A 19,013-nucleotide genomic window follows, 5' to 3' on the forward strand; every position below is an offset into this window, starting at 1 on the left:
AACAAACAAAATAACAACACAACGACTCGAACAACATTATTAATTCATTTATTGACACGCGACAGCCTACCGAGATTCAGGGAATGCGCGCTTCATAGCAAAAAATTGGAAAAACTTTATCCATTATTAAATGTAATTAATTAACCCGGGACTCTAAAGTTAATTAGACTGCTCAATGTGAAACCCAAGGAAGAACTGCCTGTTCGAGATCTTCCCTGAATCCGACACCTCGCTTTGACACGCCCATTTATTGGGTCCAGAAGTTTCTGTTCCTATCTTATTAGCGGGAACCTGAATATCGGGACGCTTGGTGTAACTATACTAGGTTAATAATTATCTAATTGACTGGACTTACATTTATATAAGAATTCTGGAACTAAACTTACTTAGCCTTCCTCTAGTGACTCCGTGTAGCAATTACGGGGCAGATTAGTCAATCTCATTTAATATATCCTTATAGCTTGGAAAATCCGCCAAAAAACCAGCTGTTACTCTCTTTTCGAATTACTATCAATGTACAATTTGAATTAATTCTACTTTGGAACCTCTACGTTCTTCTCGTGATTCCGCGCGTTATTAAAAATATGGGTTTCTACGCTGGCGCCTCCCAGACGCAACAGATGTCTGTCACATGGCCCTGACTCTAAGCGAACTTGTTAAAAATATTGGTAAATTTTTCCGAAGGACGACGCCACCTACTCGAAAGCCCTCAACTTTCGATAATTTGTGTTGACGAAAATATTTTACTTTTTGACCCATCCGTTCCGAAAACTAATAAATAAATGACTACGCGTCCCGGCTTTTGTTACATTTTTTTCTCGGAAATGGTTAAGTTTAGGACCCATGTCATATAAAGTTTTTTTGTTTATTTTAATGTATTCTATCGTCTGTTGAAATTAAAGCAGTCAAACTTTTAACACCCTGTATAGACAAAAAATGGTCAACTCCAAATAGGATTCGTTTTTCATCTTTAGGAAGAGTAAAATATTTTCTCGCTTTATAGAAATGGAAATCGAATAAAGCATTTGGTCACTATAGGAGTAAATATGAAAATTAATGTTGTTTATTGCAACTTCTAACAGAGAACAATATATTTACTTAACTATACAATATGTAATACCTTTGTAGAGAATTGATAATTTTATCAAAAGACCAAACGTTGCCTAAAAATTCAAAACTACTCCAAAAATAGGTAAAATTTCTATAACTGCTATATCTACAATATCGCTTCTATCATTGCCATCCTAAAATGTAATGGTTTGTCAGAGGATCTGTGCCAGATTAAGAGACTTTTTCGCCACAGTTTTGAATCAGAATGTCTATAACTGACTGTAGCTGGATCTCCCACGGTGGTCAGGAACTGTTGTCATGGTTAATAAACTGGAAATTATCTGGGTAAACATTCAAACGCATGCCTTGGTGATTCCGCAGATTTAGCCGTATTAGATCTCGCCGGTTGCACACGAAACATGGGCGAAATTTTTATCCCTAGGAGCTCTTAGAATTCATAGATGTTGGTTGGGCTTCTTAGACTGATGCTGTAAGCGCCTGCTTAGCGTTTCAGTGGTTTGGCTTAAGAATTCGAAAGTTTATTGAAAATTTCAACTCTATTGCTACTTCACTCAAGTGGCTTCTGAATGGATTTTGGCTGTCACTGGCTGTCGTCTTATCGATAGACTGTGGACTGACGATGGCTCTATATTTTAGAGTTGAAAATTCGAAAGTTTGGCGATTTTTTAAAATTCAGAATTCAAACATTTACTACATTTGCATTGATAATTCTATGTCAGCTCTCTTATTACGTTGCTAAGTGTGCAGCACCAACACCGGCCAAAAGTAGTGGTAAAAGATTTTAAGCAAATCTTGAAACATACTGAAAAATGAGATGAGAACGTCCCTATGACCATTCGAATTGCCAAATTTCGAGCACTATCAGCTCGTCGTTATTTGTTCCTAGCGTCTAAAAATACGTTACAGTATTTTTCCCATAAAGGCCCATAAACCGGTATGATTCTGTTAATGCCGCTCTTATCGCATTCTAGCTTATCGGCGGCTATCTGCCGCTGCAAACAATCTGATAACGAGTTTATATAAAGGTAAGGAAGCGTTCCCCGATTAGTAGAAAATGAGATGGCAACCGCTTGAAGCCGTGCAAGTGTTGGGAATGAAAGGGTTCTTTAATGTGTGCAAGAATTTCTTAGTGTTCTACCCGATGTCGCCGTGACTCTCCGATTTTTGTAAATGTGACCTGGATGCGAGCTCGATGTGAACGGAAAAAGTGTTTCGCCGGATAAATTTGTGATCTAAACCCGGGCTGTTGAGAATGCTAGACGTTACGTCTACCTCCACTGTTGGATACAATCCGACCAAGATTTTTAAAAACAGATACTTCAGCACGGATGCGCCAAAGCTCAACGGACTGACCTCAAATAAAGGTAACTGGGAATTAGCAATTATGATATCGTGAGGTGAAATTCTACGGTTTTTTTGATATTCGTATCTGCGATCTAGGAAACCTAGGATTATTTGAATGTTTTAGATCATATCGGCGAATAGAACATGCTTTGTTGCCACACCTAAATCGAATCTTTCATTTTTCCTGCTTGTCTTGAGAATTGTTAGTGGAAAAGTATCTACGGACTTAACAGATACTTGTAACAAAAGTTTCTCGTAGAAAACACCATGTTACTTTCTAATTTTTCTGTTAATATAAGATGTTTTGGTGCTTTTGATATTGAAAATTAATCTGAATTATAATTTAATCCTTGATTATTAAAATACCATCTGCGACAACAGTGGATAATATAAAACATATAGGATATAACTAAGATACTTGACCAAGCTTTAATGGTGGTTTCTAGAAACAAATTAACAACATTATCAAAGGTTTACAAACGCTTCCTTTACATGATATAAGGTACTCAAAATGAATGGAGAGATGTAACTTATTTCAAGTTGTAAGAAACAATTAAGGAAAGTCATTTAAATGATAACTTATTTCTTTCATAGATAATATGATTATTTCATTTTTTTATATCTTTGTTATTCTTATTTTTAACAATAATTGTCTGATGTTTTGATATTTATCTCAAAAACCATTGACTCTATCAATATTCAGGAAAGAATGCTTTTTTGTGGATATTTTAATACTCAGTCATAATCATAATAATAGATCAGAATCAAAATAGTTCGGACGAAAATAAAATAGACCCAGTCCATCCCGACAACTACGACCATGTATACAGAAAATCTATTGCATGTACTTATATTTTTAGATAACCGTAAATTAAACTTACATATCAAACCTGAATCAAATCGCTTCATCTGATTATATGTAAAAATAATCGAAATAATTTTTTTTTTAACTGATGATATTGTAGTGCACTACACTGTGGCCCTAGGCTTTGAGTAGCTATGACCATTCATAGACGTAGCTTCTACGTCCCACGTATTGATTCATTTTGCAGAATCCGCCATTACAGTTTGGTCAGATGTTTCAGTTCCACCCCGTATATGTAACACCTTTTAATTTACAGGTACAAATAATTTTGTGTATACAGGTGGAGTTTTAAAAAAACGCCACAAGCGACTGGGTGAATGGCATGGAAGAAAAATATAATCAGCCAAGGTAATGAAAATACTGTAGCTACTGTTTTTGTTCATAGAAAATAAGATCGTTTTTTCCGACTTGAATTACATAATGTGGAGATGTTTGGAATATTTTTTCGGAATTTTACACAATTTTCTATGTCAGTTATTGATATCTACCATGCTCTAAAATAAATTAAAATACCTAGCCTTTGTGTAGCACAGCAAATAATTTAGAGAAACAGGCCTTTCACGGACTTCTGTAAATATTTAAGCAACTAACACCTCCTTATCTGATATATTCCTTTCACATTTTTTATAATGTGAGCAAATAACTGATATCTTCCTTCAATAATTCGTATTTACTTAAATTGCTTAAATTGAACTTTTTTGTTATCCAAATATTTACATGCAAAACGGGACAGATAAGGTGCCAGATTATTTGTTTATAATTTTTTAGTAGTATTTTCTTCCTGAAATATCTATAAGTTAAAAAGATTATCCTAAATTAACATTTTCACTTTTGGTTGTCTATAGAAGGCGTTGGAAAAACAATTTTCATGCTACTATCTGTCACATATCTGTTTGTTTGTAATTGTTGTCACCTTTCAAGTTTAACTTATAACAAAATGAATTATTTTAATGAATAAATTGATATATAGCAGGTTTATCATGAATGTAAAAAACAGTGTTGTAGCGTTACAATTAAAAGACAAATCTAAGACAATATGGAATGCTAAAGAAGAAAAGAGTTTCTTTAGGATATGCTTGGAATGAAAATCAAGTATTAGATTTACTATTACTTGTACACATACAATTTAACCGAGTACGTTTTGTAAAAAAATCTACATAAACATAAGTTGTTTCCTCAAGTTTTGTAAAAAAATCTACATAAACATAAATAGTTTCGTTACAAGTCGAATTTGGTTCAACATCTTCATGATTATTATCACAACGTACTAGAGTATTTAAACCGTTAACTTTTTTTGAGTACCCTTATAGTCTTTTTGGCGTGGTTGTTATGCTATGGCCTTAACTAGAAATATTTTTTGTTCTAGAGCTAGACTCTGTGGGGGCAGATCCTCTATCCCTTAGGCCCGCCCTAATATTCATTCGATTCTTTTTGTTGGTTCTAAGACCGCGATATTACAATACAATAACCTTAAAACCACTGTATTTTGGTTTCTGACTCAGACAATTATGAATTTACGGCTGTACTTGTACAGTTCCGATTTATGTTAATAACGATGGCTGAAAATTAACGACACAACATAAATCTAACGCCCTGTAGAAATTTTAATGGTACACCAAATCCCAATCAAAGTGGGTAAATTACGGGAGATAAGGGAGCATCACGAATTTCAAAGATTTATAGAGTTATGAGGTATTTGCGGCAGAATATATAAATCAGTCGGTAAAGAAGCGAGTGTAAGAACCGGCAGAGCGTGATTCACATTACCGACCGAGTCGGCGTGATATAGGAAGGAACGTCTCTCGTAATCATTTTTGCTATGCCATTGTGATATGATATATATACCCGCCCTATCTGATCCTGCTTATCATTGTCTGCGGGGTGTTATTATGGTATCTCACACACTGTGTTACCGACTGAGACGGCGGAGGCACGTGCGCGAGCGGGAGAGAGACGGCGACGCGACTCTTGATGATTATTATACGTACCGCTGGTGTTACGCTGGTTTTTTTGTCGAGCGCTCCTTTTCAGGATATAAATTTGTTAAATGCAATTTATCCTTGTCGGGCGTCTGCTAAAAAGGACTTCATTTGTACTGCGGATTATTTAGATGGCTTCGTTTCGGGATAATCCGCAAAGACCAGGTTATCTGGACGTTTTTTCCAGAAATATTACTATATTGAAATTGATTGCAACTTCCTCCTACTAAAAATGTTGCAAATTATATGTTTTTAAAAATATTTATGCATATAAACACCAAACAAATAAAGAAGGTTGTGTCTTGTTAGACATTAAGGTGAGTCTTTAATGTAAAAAAACTCTCTTTTCCCCCTTCTTTATGGAAAAAAACAAACATTTTCTCTTCATATTTGGCCATAAATTCGCAGGGAGAGCGTGGATATTTTTTTTTAAAAATCAGTTAATTTTCAATGGAGAATCGTCTGCGTATTTTATTTGCAATTATTTAAAATATGTATCGTATGTAAATATTTAGGTAAGCACAATATTCTTAAGAGGTAAATGTTGCAATTGTTACACTTTATCATCACATCTTATTTGACACATTCTTACTTGAACTCACTAAAAAACAAATAGGAATGCCAGAGACACATATTTGAGTGGTTTATGACGTTTGTGAGTTTGGACTGTCCTGTAATTTTATAGGTGGTCTTTTACAAGGTAGTGTTGTATTCCAAGCTTTAAAATTTTCGCTCAACTTTCTAATCGGAACTTAGACCAGGAAAGGAAACATTTTGAAATTTATTAATTACTGGGCGTGATTTTATTGTTGGAAAGTCTTGGGAATTATAATAGAAAAGGCGTCTCATCAAATGGGTCGTGAAAAAAGTATAGCGTCATTGTTTTTTTATCAACAAATATGTCAAAAATTCATTTTTAGGGGGGTAGGGGTGGTTTTACAAGGGTAGAAATAATCCAGAAGTAATTTTTTCGTCGAGCTACCCCTAATTAAAAAAAAGAAGGTTCTACGTTACATAGAAGCTGAGATATTACAAAGACATTGTCAGTTTTTTCCTGGTTGAGAGGAAGATCCCCCCACCCCTACTCCCTGAAGGGCTACTGCCGCGTACCCTTACTTTGACGGGCTCTGGATTGATCAATTATGGGCAAATTCAATTAAAATTAACAAGGGCATAAAGTTTAAACCTTCATTTACAAAATGTTAAAATTTCAGGTCTTAATATTTATAACAAAAATAAATTGCTAACTCCGGACCTATTGGTCGTAGAAACTTGTTATTTTTTTTCAATTTGTAGTTTTGTAGTAGTAACTAGATGATACTTGGTGTCCCTTCGAAGAAAATGAGCCCAAAAAGAATGTTTTGATCATAGTCGGAATAGTCATTTGAAAATTGGCCTTTTTGCAAAAATGGGATAAATAAATGGAATTTTGTAAAAACTAACGAGCGTTCAAATAAAAACGTGGTCAAGTTGGTTCTGAAAATTTGGACGTAGGGCGTAGCGTATAGCAAATGAACTTAAACGTCATCTGTCAAAGCGCTATATCGCCGCTATCAATTTGAATATTTTCGTTTTAAAAANTGAAGGGCTACTGCCGCGTACCCTTACTTTGACGGGCTCTGGATTGATCAATTATGGGCAAATTCAATTAAAATTAACAGGGCATAAAGTTTAAACCTTCATCTACAAAATGTTAAAATTTTAGGTCTTAATATTTATAACAAAAATAAATTGCTAACTCTGGACCTATTAGTCCTAGAAACTTGTTATTTTTTTCAATTTGTAGGTTTTTTTACGAGCTTTCGAATGGTATATATAACTTCTTACAAAAGTTAAAAACCGCGGAATTATTTTATTTGTTTATTAGCGAAAAAAGTGCCTTCTATTTGGTAACAATTATACAGGGTCGGAAAGTACCGATGGTCCATCTGCCGTTACGTGAGAGCGATAAAGTAAGTCATAGAAATCCGTGCGATAGAGAAAGATGGCTATAATGAAGGCGTCTAATAGTCACCGCCTATTTCGCCCTTCCACAAATAAGAAGTGGATATTATTTGTGGAGGGGCGAAACGGGCGGTGACTATGAGAGGCCTTCATTATAGCCATCCTTCTCTATCGCATGGATTTCTATGTCTTACTCTATCGCTCTCACGTAACGGCAGATGGACCATCGGTACTTTCCGAACCTGTATACAACTAAATTTGAAAAAAAATATATTTTTTTAACTAGATGATACTTGGTGTCCCTTCGAAGAAAATGAGCCCAAAAAAATGTTTTAGTCATAGTCTGAATAGTCATTTGAAAATGGGCCTTTTTGCAAAACTGGGATAAATAAATGGATTTTTGCAAAAACTATTTGACCGATCGAGCCCATCTTTTGCACATATCTTAAGGATATAAAAACTCACATTTTTGGAAAGTTTGGTAAAATTTTATTAATTATTTAAAAAGTTATTAACAATTAAAGAAAAAGCACTTTTTTCGTTTAATTTTGCAATAACTTTTTAGTTTATATAGCAATTTTAACTTATAAAGTCTCATTTTAAAGATGAGTTTCTCTAGATCAAATCGTCTGTTGAAATTTTTTGCTAACCACACAAAATATAAAGCTCTTTAAGAATCATATACTTATTTATTGTACATACATGTTCTATCAATAAATCAATTTTTTAATATAATCGTCAAAAAAAAAATTCACAAATTTTTCGAACACATTCCACACTCGCAAGTATCCGTCGAGCTTGACGTGATGAGGGAGGTGTTTTGTTTGCCTTTTTGCCACTAGCTGGAGACGAGAGTAACAGCACGTCTGATGACATGACGAGCTCCATAAAAATTCTGATTTCTCCCCTTATTAGGGGTTCCTAATCCCCGTAATAATAATGATACTAGACGCCATGGCGCCCTACGTGGGGCCCAAATGTCCGGAACTCGAAGGAAAAATATTGAAAGACGACAGTAGACCAATACATCTTTAAAGTGACAAATCAATACACCTTTAAAGTGCCTATGTAGAAAATTTTGACTGTCTTAGGAACTTTTATTTATAAAAAAATTTTTTGAGCCCCATCGAATTCGGACCATTCTTACAGTATTTATTTGAAAACTCGTTTCGGACCGCTTATAAAAACCTCTTAAAGTAATGTCTGGTTTTAGAGACAATTCCGCTGGCACTTTACATTGCGCCGTTGTCGACTGATGCGACCCCTTACCTCTTTCTTATTCCGATGTAATGATATTGTGCCGTTGTAGATATTTTAATGCGCAATATACCGCCGTTCAGATGTACACGGAGATAACCGCTAACGCATTTGGTTAAAATACAATCTTGATCGTTGAAGATGCGGCCATTTCCCATAAATTTCTGGATTCCTCAGTTATGCATGCATGTCTTATACAATAATACATTGTGTGTATACGCAACCTGCGCTATCTCGCGCAGGATCGCCAAACTGAGGAACAGTGCCTGGGTGGCTTCTTATCTCCTACAAGGTACAACGCATAACCCCACCGTCAAAACGAAGTATTTATAACCGCGCCATGCCCATAAATAATCCGCGGCAACAGGAAAAATCGCAAGTTTATTAGTTTGGTTATTGATAATTCCTGTATAAATATTAACAATTCGATGGCTTATCTTGGTTTATATTGCCGGCCGTCCATTAAGATAGCCAGGGTACACAAGGCTTCGGTTGACTTTGGATCGTCCCTCGTTTATGTTCTACAATGTACCTGAACGTTGCGCAAAAATGTGTTCCATGTAAATTTATTTACGAGCAAACTGTAAATCAGAGTTCTCTATAAACGTCAATCCGTGCCTTGTACGGATCCTCGCGTAAAAATATACCGTTCGATTTATATTATTTATTGCCTTCGCAATATGCACAAAATGAAATAATATATATTAACAACGATTTAACAAAAAGAGAAAGAGAGATGCAGGAACATATAAGAATAAGAGCAAAGGAAGAGAGCAGAAGTGGAAAGACGGTTAAAATGGGATTAAGCAAACTGATGATAGGAGAGCAACTTTGGAAATGGAATAAGGAGACAAAAAAGCTAGAAATAGCAAAAAACTAAGCACCAAGAGGACAGGAGGCAAGGAAAAAACGGACCAGGCAAGCAAAAAGGGAACGACTGCGATTACAAATCAAGGAAACAAAAGAAAAAGACAAAGCGGCTCCAGAACAAATAATATACAGAGAAATGAAAATAGAAGGGAAAGAAAAAATGAAAAGAGTTGGCGAAACAAAGAGGGGAGCAAAACAGAAATAAAAATAGGGACCTGGAATGTAAGAGGACTAAACCAAGTAGGAGCTATGAAACAGCTTATAAGTGAAATTAGGAAACAAAAGTTTGAGATTGTAGCCCTACAAGAAACAAAACAAAAGGAAAGTGTAATGATGGAGATAGAAAAATATGCATTCCTAAATAGTGGAGGGGACAACAGAGTTTTAGGAACAGGTTTCCTAGTTAGTCCAGAAATAAAAAGTTTAATAATGAAATTTAAACCAGTGTCGGATCGATTATGTTATTTAAGAATCAGAGGAAAATTTCAAAACATTAGCCTCATCAATATACATGCGCCGACAGAAGAGGCCGATCTAGAGAGTAAAGAAGCCTTCTATGAAAAGCTACAAAAAGAATACGACGAAATTCCAAGATATGACTTGAAAATAGTACTGGGAGATGCAAATGCAAAAATAGGAAAAGAGGAAATATACAAACAAGCTATAGGAAAACACAGTAAACACGACAAAACATCGGATAACGGTTAGATGCTGGTGGATTTTGCGATGGAGAAGAATATGAGAATAAAAAGTACATGCTTCAAAAAGAAAGAAATACATAAAGGTACGTGGAGAGCTCCAAATGGTGATTACACAAATCAGATAGACCATGTGTTAGTGGAAAGAGAAGATGAAAGAAATATAACAGACATCAGATCGTACAGAGGAATAGATATAGACTCAGACCATTTCATGGTGGGAATAAAAGTGAGACAAACAATACCGGAAAAAAAAATGAAAGAGGTGCAAAGCGCAGTTTTAAAAAATACATAAGTCTCGAAGGAGAGGATGCGAGAACGAGGTATCAGGAAGAACTTAGTAAAGCGCTAAAAAATTTAGAAGAAGTCAAAGAGGTGGAAGAAATGTGGGAAAATATAAAGGAGGAAATGCAGAAAACTATAAAGAGTAGCAAAAAAGAAATGGGAGTAGAGAGACGCAGGAAAAAATGGTACGATGCGGAGTGTGAAAGAGAATTGGAGAAAAGGAAAAAACTAAGACTGAAAATGATAGAAACAGAAACGGAAGAAATAAAACAACAATATAAAATGCAAAGACAACATTGCAACAGACTAATGAGAGAAAAGAAAAGGAAATATAACGAGAAAATTGTCAAGGAAATGGAAAAAGAATTTAAATTGAAAAACATCAGAAATTTATACCAAGGACTCAGAGCAGAAAAAAGGGGGTTTGTACATAAAACAATAGCATTCAAGAACAAAAGTGGAGAATTATTATTAGACAGTAACAAAATAGTAGAAAGATTTGTGGAAGTCTTCGATGAGCTACTAAACGTCCAGGAGGATAGGGATGAGGAAGAACAGGTGCTGGAAAATTATGAGAGACAAGTACAAGAAGAAATAGAAAGACCACCATCTAAAGAAAAAATAAGACAGATAATCCAAAACTTGAAGACCAAAAAAACTCCAGGGATAGACGAAATAACAAATGAAATGTTTAAATATGGAGGAGAAGAGCTCTGTGATAAAATCCACAAGTTAATAGAGAAAATTTGGACACAAGAAAAAATTCCGCAGGCATGGACAGAAGCAGCGGTCTGCCCCATCTATAAAAAAGGCGATAGATCGGAATGCGAAAATTACCGGGGAATAGCGCTACTCAACGGGGCCTATAAGATATTCGCTACTTATATAAAAGAAATTTTATCAAACCATATGGAGGAGACAATAGGAGAATACCAATGTGGTTTTAGAAAAGGCAGAGCCGCAACGGACCAGATTTTCACCTTACGTGAAATACAAGCAGAAAGTTATGAATACAAAAGAGACACATTCGTGTTATTTGTGGATTTTAAACAGGCGTACGACAGGATAAATAGAAATCAACTTTGTAGAGCATTGCAAGAACTAGGAATTAAAGGAAAGCTGTTAAGTTTGATACAACTATCCCTAAAGCATACTGAAAACAGAGTGAAGTTCCAAGGAAAACTATCAGAGAAATTTGAGGTGAAACAAGGAGTAAGACAAGGAGACCCGATCTCCTCAGTGCTATTTAATTACTTACTGGAAAAAATAATGAGAGAAGCAAAGATGAACAGAAATGGGTTGCTTTTCCACAAAAGACACCAGTGTCTGGCGTTCGCGGATGATATTGCAATCGTAACAAGAACACAGCAAGAACTGAAAACAAAACTAAAACAACTAGAGAGAGAGGCCCGAAAAGTAGGATTGCAGATAAACGAAAATAAAACAAAGTATATGACATGGACAGATAAAGAGTACAAAGTAGGCAATAAATTGACAATAAGAACAGAAAATAACAAAGTATACAATTTCGAGGAAGTAGAGGAATTCCGATATCTAGGCACAGTGTTCTCCAGAAGGCCAGATATAAAAAGAGAGATACAGGCAAGACTGATGGCAGGAAACAGATGTGTACATGCAATGAGGAGACTTTTGAAAAACAAAGACATGACTCAATCACTAAAAATAAGGATTTACAAGTCAATGATAAGACCTATAGTGATGTATGCAAGCGAAACATGGGTTTTAAGAAAGGAAGAGCAGGACAGACTAAGAGTCTGGGAGCGTAAAATATTAAGAAAGATTTATGGAGGAAAAGAAGTAAACGGTATGTGGGAAAGACGTACTAATAATGAAATAAAAGAATTATACAAGGAACCAGACATAATAGGGGTGATAAAGGCACAAAGAATTAGATGGTTGGGACATATCACGAGGATGCATCCAGAAAGAGTTCCCGCAAGAATAATAAATTGTAAAATCGGAAATACAAGAAGACAAGGAAGGCCGAGAGTCAGGTGGAAGAAGGAGGTGGAAGACGACATGCGACAAATGGGAGTACAAGGTTGGAGGGAAAAAGCTCTGGACAGACAGGAATGGAAGAAAGTGGTCAATCAAGCCATGGGCCTACTAGGCCTGTAGAGCTAGTTTATATATATAATATGCACAAAAATACTTCTAATATGTTCATCTAGAAACTTCAGAAAGTAATGTTGGACTTTTTTAAGTGGGTTAATAACATTGTTGGGACGAGTACTATGTAGGATATAAATCAGGTGATACTGCAGGACGAAAAAAAAACCATTTCATAACCAACAGTAATATTTTCATCTCTTAACAGAACAGTATTTGAATTTGTTAATAGATTCAACGCATTGTTTTTCCTTTTCATGGGACAGGCGTCCATAATCATTCCATTAAAAATACACAATCATGTAAAGTGTCAAAATTCTCAGTACCTACAGTACGAGCAGTATGAATATGTAAAAGTGGTATGAAGCTCTGGATTTGATTTTATGGTCTGGCCAGAAATCGTCATGGATTATAAACAGCACGACTAGGTCTAAAGAGGTCAATTGTCCAAATCTAAGACGGTCTTCACTATAGGACTACTGCGGGCCCATGCATCTAGAAATGTGATTGAATGTCCACCCTGGTGCCCTCAGTAACCAGAATTGGAACCTTGCCAGTACGTGTATGACTCAAAATGAATACTTATTTATTGAAAATACTGATTCTATCAATAAATATATTTTTTAATATAATTGTTAAAAAAAAATTCATAAATTTTTGCGAACACATTCCACACCCGCCAAGTATCCGTCAAGATTGACGTGATAAGAGAGCCGTCCAAATACTCCGTTTGCCATGGTCTGGCCAGAAATCATCATGGATTATAAACAGCACGACTAGGTCGACGTTTGAACACACTCTACGCAGACTTCGCAAAATTAGCTCGCCGCTTGATGAATTCGAAACTGGCACAGAGGTTTTGTGACCTCGGCCCAACCATGTCGTCATGGTGGCTTTGATAGCTCTTTTGTGACTTCGAAGGGATGCAGAAAACTGTTGAAACAGCATGGAGGGGTTACCGTGTGACTAGCAGAACTTGGCTTGAAAATTCGAAGGTATAACGAAAATTTGTAATTTCCTCTCCTAAGCCCTGTTGTGTCATGGACTCCTTGGGTCGTCTCTAGTAATGCTTCTCATGATGGTAGAGAGGCATCTTGTGAATTTTTTGGAAATTCTAAAGTATAGTAAAAATCCCCTGGCTAACGATGCGACATAATATCCAATACGAGATGGGTTGTATAACATTTGTGGACTTTCAAGAACATTCAATGATCCAGTGATACATATTTGAAACGAAGTTGTAACATTCGAAATGTTAATGCAGTGACATAAAAACTTAAACGTATGTAAAGAAGCAATATGTTTATGTGTTGAATTTTACACCTGTTTTCTTACTTTTGAATTTTAAATTGACACCTATTTGTCACCACATGTTAACCAGTGTTTATGAATTAATGAATTTTGTTTACGGAATCAACATTTCGTTGGCTATCTACCAAGAGCATCTTAAGTAGATAGTTTGTATGCAGGGTGTTCAAATTTGATCCACAACCTCTATCAAATTTTATTGTGTTGTACAATTTCGATGATTATTTTTTTATATATAGGGTGTTTATCTAAGATGACCAAATAGTACCACTAGGCTGCCTGTTATGTTTTTTTGTAATAGGTGATTTTTCGTGAAATCAGGGACTTTCTATGTAGAAATTTTGACAATGTGGTGTAATTTAGTACCCTTCAAAATTTCTGAACCTCGGTCATTTTTTGCCTAAAATGTTTAAATTGGTTTTGAGACTCACGATCCATGATTTTTCATGTGTTTCAATCTTTTACTTGTCGTTGTTATTGTTGTTTTCGGAATAGGCTCTGTGAGGGGGCTCTTGTTATTGATTTTTGTTGGCGCTTCAAAAAATATTTCCTTTAATCTATAACCTGATTTATATAAAATAGTTTTGGCATATCGTAAAACTGGATTTATTCAACTTCATCATTTGTGCACATACTTTGCAAGTGAAAAATTTCAAATATACAGAATGTCCTTCCATTTGTTTTGGCTTTTTGAAATACCCTGATATTTGGGACGTTAAGTCTACTCTATGTTACAACAAGTGTCATAAATATTAATAACTGCGAAAATGTTCAACCTATTTCCTTATAATGCCTCTGACAGCTCATTTGTGGCTCCCAAGTTATGTACGATGCTGTCTCAGGAGACTTGAAACGGCTAGCGAGCGATTAGGGCGATTCTGTTTGAAAATTCGAAAGTATGATGAAAATTTGTATTGGACACTGTATGATTTTTCGTGATTGGGGACGAACTTCTAATGGCGGTATCCAATGATACGTATTTGAATAACGATGTTGTTACACGTACACACACACACACCAAATAACTTTTCAAGTCGAAGATTTTGTATCTTTTCATGAAATATTGTTAATTTGTTGTTACTTTTCGAAATACCCCGGTAATTGAGCCATTAAGCACTGTAGTACACGCGTGCTCGCGTGTTTCAAGTGCCATAAATATTAATAACCGCGAAAATATCTGAAATCCGGGCGTAATAAAAAATGCATCTATTAATTCCAGTCGAATATGTGGAATACCGGAAACGGCGGGGTTTTTGAGCGTTCGACCGGAGTTCGGGAGCCACTAATGGCAGATCATTAGGGCCCAGGTAATCTGCGCCACTTTTTTTTCTAAGCGAGAGATAAAAATAATAAATCATTGTGGTCTCCATGCGCATTTTCTCTTCATGCAATTCTGATTACGGCGAGCTGCCGATAGATAACGCGGCTCTATATGTACCCCAAATGTGGCGGAATCTCGCAATGTATGATACGAGCGGTTTTCTCATTATTCGGCGCTTTCGGTTGATATTTCTGATATTTGTCACCCCCCGCCTTGCTGCGGAAGGGGATAATGTATCTTTGGCATCGGAGATCTATCCGGAAACAAAGGCCAACCCTCGTATATGGTCTTTACGAACTATGTTATTAATGACTTCCAGTTTATCATAGTGTGCGTAGTATTGATATCACGTTATAACATTTATTCGTCAAATAAAAGTTATTTTTTAATACCTTCTCAAATTTTTAACCATGGTCGATTAAAGAGTAAAAAAATTGATTATCTTAGGAAAAAGTTTTGTTTCTTAATACGATTTTATTATTTTTTTTTTTTCAAATAAGCCTTGAAACTTCATTAGACATTTTTATTATTGTATTGAAATTTATTTTTAAAAAATCTTATACTGGATGATTCATAAAAAGCAGGACAGGAAAGTGTAGCATGACTTAAAATGTGGGGTTTTACACAATGTACCTTTATACCACTACTATACAGCGTGTTTTTGAATGGAGTAGCATAAATGATAGTGAATCTACAATTCAAAAGAACACGATCTACAAAAAATCGCCTTAGTAAAACCCCTCGAAAGGGGTTGAAATAACCACCCCTCAAGCCATTTTTTGCCATAACTTTTATATTTCGTAAAAACTCGATATCCAAAAATACGCATTAGATAAACTGGTTATTTTAGAAACTTTTACCTCCTAATTCTACCTAATTTTCCTTTAAAACTTTTCGTTTATTAATAAAAAAATAAAATGTATTACCATTCACCTCACACCGTATATGATTGCAATCAATCAAAGAAAAACTAAGTGTGCTGCTGTCATGCCAGTTGTCACAATTAACTCTTCTGTAAGTTGTCACTGTTATCAGCTAAATACTTTTTGGGTGTAAATTAACAAGAATTATGCCAAATTTTACTAATGATGAATATGTGGACATGCTACAAGTGTATTTTGAATGTCGCAAAAACTGTGCTGCGGCAACAAGAGCGTATAATGAGAGATATCCAAATCGTCAAGTTCCCCACAGACAAACTTTTTCGGCGGTAGAACGAAGACTTCGGGAAACTGGAAAAATACAGCCGCATATTGAGGGTACCGGCCGAAGACCTACTGTTCGTACTATTTATCTTGAGGATGCAGTACTTGAAGAGTTTGACGAAAATCGTCAGACTAGTACGAGAAAAACAGCAATGCACTTAAATGTGTCCCATAGTGTTGTTTGGAATATTGTCCATGATAATTTATTATATCCTTTTCACCACCGGCCAGTTCAAGCTCTACTTGAACCAGACATGCATAAGCGAGTTGTTTTTTGCGAATCGTATCTTAATATTCTAAGAAATAATTTGAATTTTGCCTCAAAGATACTTTTCACAGATGAAGCAACTTTTCAAAGACATGGTTTAACCAATATGCACAATCTTCATTCCTGGGCTCATGAAAATCCTCACGAAGTATCTATGACAACATTTCAACATAATTTTAGTTTAAACATTTGGGCAGGAATTGTAGAAAATGTGCTTGTCGGCCCTTTTGTTTTACCTCATCGACTTGGTGCTGTTGAATATTTGCAGTTCTTAAATGAGCATCTACCACCACTTCTGGAGGAAGTACCATTAAATGTACGTCAGGCCATGTGGTACATGCATGACGGGGCTCCTGCTCACAGCACTGTAGTAGTTAGGCGGTGGCTTAATTTAAATTACCCGAATCGTTGGATAGGTCGCGGCAATGAGGCACCTATCTCTTGGCCTGCACGTTCTCCCGATCTAACGCCCATGGATTTTTTCTTTTGGGGACATATAAAAAGTATTGTTTATGCGACCCCAGTTGACAGTGTTGAAGAGCTACAGGAAAGAATATTCGCGGCGGCTGATGAGATTCGCAACAATCCCATAATTTTTGCTCGAGTCCGTAACAACTTTGATAAACGTGTTAGGTTGTGTTTAGAAAGAAATGGCAATTATTTTGAAAATGTCCTTTAACTAAGTTTTTTGTTTTTTCTCTTTTTGATAATAAATTATTTCTTAGTTTCGTTTTCATTGTACTTCTATTTAATAAAAGTTTCTGCGACATTCAAACAGTTATTTGTGCAACTACTGTAAAGAGTGTGTATTTGTTGTACGATGCATGAAGTTTGCAGCTCGAGACGAAGTTGAGAGCTGCAATCATGTTAAGTGCAACAAATATGCTTTTTGCACATGTTGCACGCAACATTTTTTCTACGATTGTTTTTATTTCAAATTTTATTTAACAGTATTTTACATAATATTAAAATTTTAACTGACAACTGGAAATTAATTGCGCAAATTGTCAATGTCAGACGTTAGGTACTTATGGATATGCTTAGATTAAACTTGTAATCAATATTTTTTTTGTACTACTGTAAAAAAAGTTAAACTTTTGGCACAGTAGGTAGTGCAATAAGTAGTAAATTTTGCACGATCGTAGAAAAAAACACTTGTAGCATGTCCACATATTCATCATTAGTAAAATTTGGCATAATTCTTGTTAATTTACACCCAAAAAGTATTTAGCTGATAACAGTGACAACTTACAGAAGAGTTAATTGTGACAACTGGCATGACAGCAGCACACTTAGTTTTTCTTTGATTGATTGCAATCATATACGGTGTGAGGTGAATGGTAATACATTTTATTTTTTTATTAATAAACGAAAAGTTTTAAAGGAAAATTGCTAGAGAGGTAAAAGTTTCTAAAAGAACCAGTTTATCTAATGCGTATTTTTGGATATCGAGTTTTTACGAAATATAAAAGTTATGGCAAAAAATGGCTTGAGGGGTGGTTATTTCAACCCCTTCCGAGGGGTTAAAATTTTCGAAAAATAGTTGAAAACTCGCATCTGTATTAGTAAACAACCTGTAAAAAATTTGTTATTTGTACCTCGTTCGGTTTTTAAATTACAGCCAATTTTCATAATTTTTTTAGAAACTGACGGCCCATATCTCTTCAGGGGTGAACATTTTACTAAGGCGATTTTTGCAGATCGTGTTCGTTTGAAATGTAAATTCACTGGTATCATTTATCTACTCCGTTCAAAAACACCATGTATATTGCCTTTTTATTTTTTCTTTTAGCGGCTGGATGTGTACTTAGTACTTGCGTATATAACTTTCTGTCATGGTATCCAAAGTAATTGCCTTAACAGAACTAGTAAAAATACCATGAACTACAAACAAATGTGCTTATGGTTTTTTCTCACCTGTATTTATTTTTGTATTGACCTAACGTTTTTCGCATAATTAATTATTTTATTAGTTATCACCAATACATTACCGATACGAATCTGATTTAATTGTCATCTAAAATGGGGTAATAAAAACCAAAGTTGAGAATTTGTCACGGTATGAACTTTCAATGGTACGATTAAAAAAAAATAATGTTCCTTCGAAAACTATAAAATAACTTCAGGTTATTTCAAAGCAAGCAACTTTAATGAGCCAATGGTCTAAAGCCACTGGTTTCAAGATACAGGGTGTTAAAATAAATAATATAGACTACTAGATCCAATACAATAGAATATATTTTTGTATAGTGTTTGTTAATGTAACTTTTTAAGGAGAAGATATACAGAAACTATTTCTACACAAGAAAAATTTTTCAAGTGCAAAACGGACCATAGCGAGTTCCTATTCACGCCATCTAAACATATTTTTACTGTCGTTTTCCGTTTGTCTGTTATGGGTCCGAGCCGCGAACTTTGGGACACCCTGTACATATATTATAGTGATAGGGCGACATCATTAGTATCTC

General features: G+C 35.3%; 1 protein-coding gene across 2 annotated transcripts in view; it reads left to right on the top strand.

The window, feature by feature from the left end:
• Positions 1–2,157: 2,157 nt before the first annotated feature.
• The window catches only part of LOC108909751 (zinc finger protein ush), a 133,890-nt gene continuing 117,034 nt past the window's right edge, over positions 2,158–19,013 (top strand). Inside the window, exon 1 of one of the 2 annotated variants that reach the window (XM_018714162.2) lies at positions 2,158–2,435. In XM_018714162.2, the coding sequence (XP_018569678.1) occupies positions 2,324–2,435 (112 nt within the window). In that variant the 5' untranslated portion in view covers positions 2,158–2,323. Of the gene's footprint in view, positions 2,436–3,560; positions 3,629–19,013 lie in introns of those variants that run through there. The other variant, XM_018714163.1, reaches the window with a different exon arrangement.

This window comes from Anoplophora glabripennis, unplaced genomic scaffold, assembly GCF_000390285.2.
Source record: "Anoplophora glabripennis isolate ALB-LARVAE unplaced genomic scaffold, Agla_2.0 scaffold410, whole genome shotgun sequence".
Lineage (NCBI taxonomy): Eukaryota > Metazoa > Arthropoda > Insecta > Coleoptera > Cerambycidae > Anoplophora > Anoplophora glabripennis.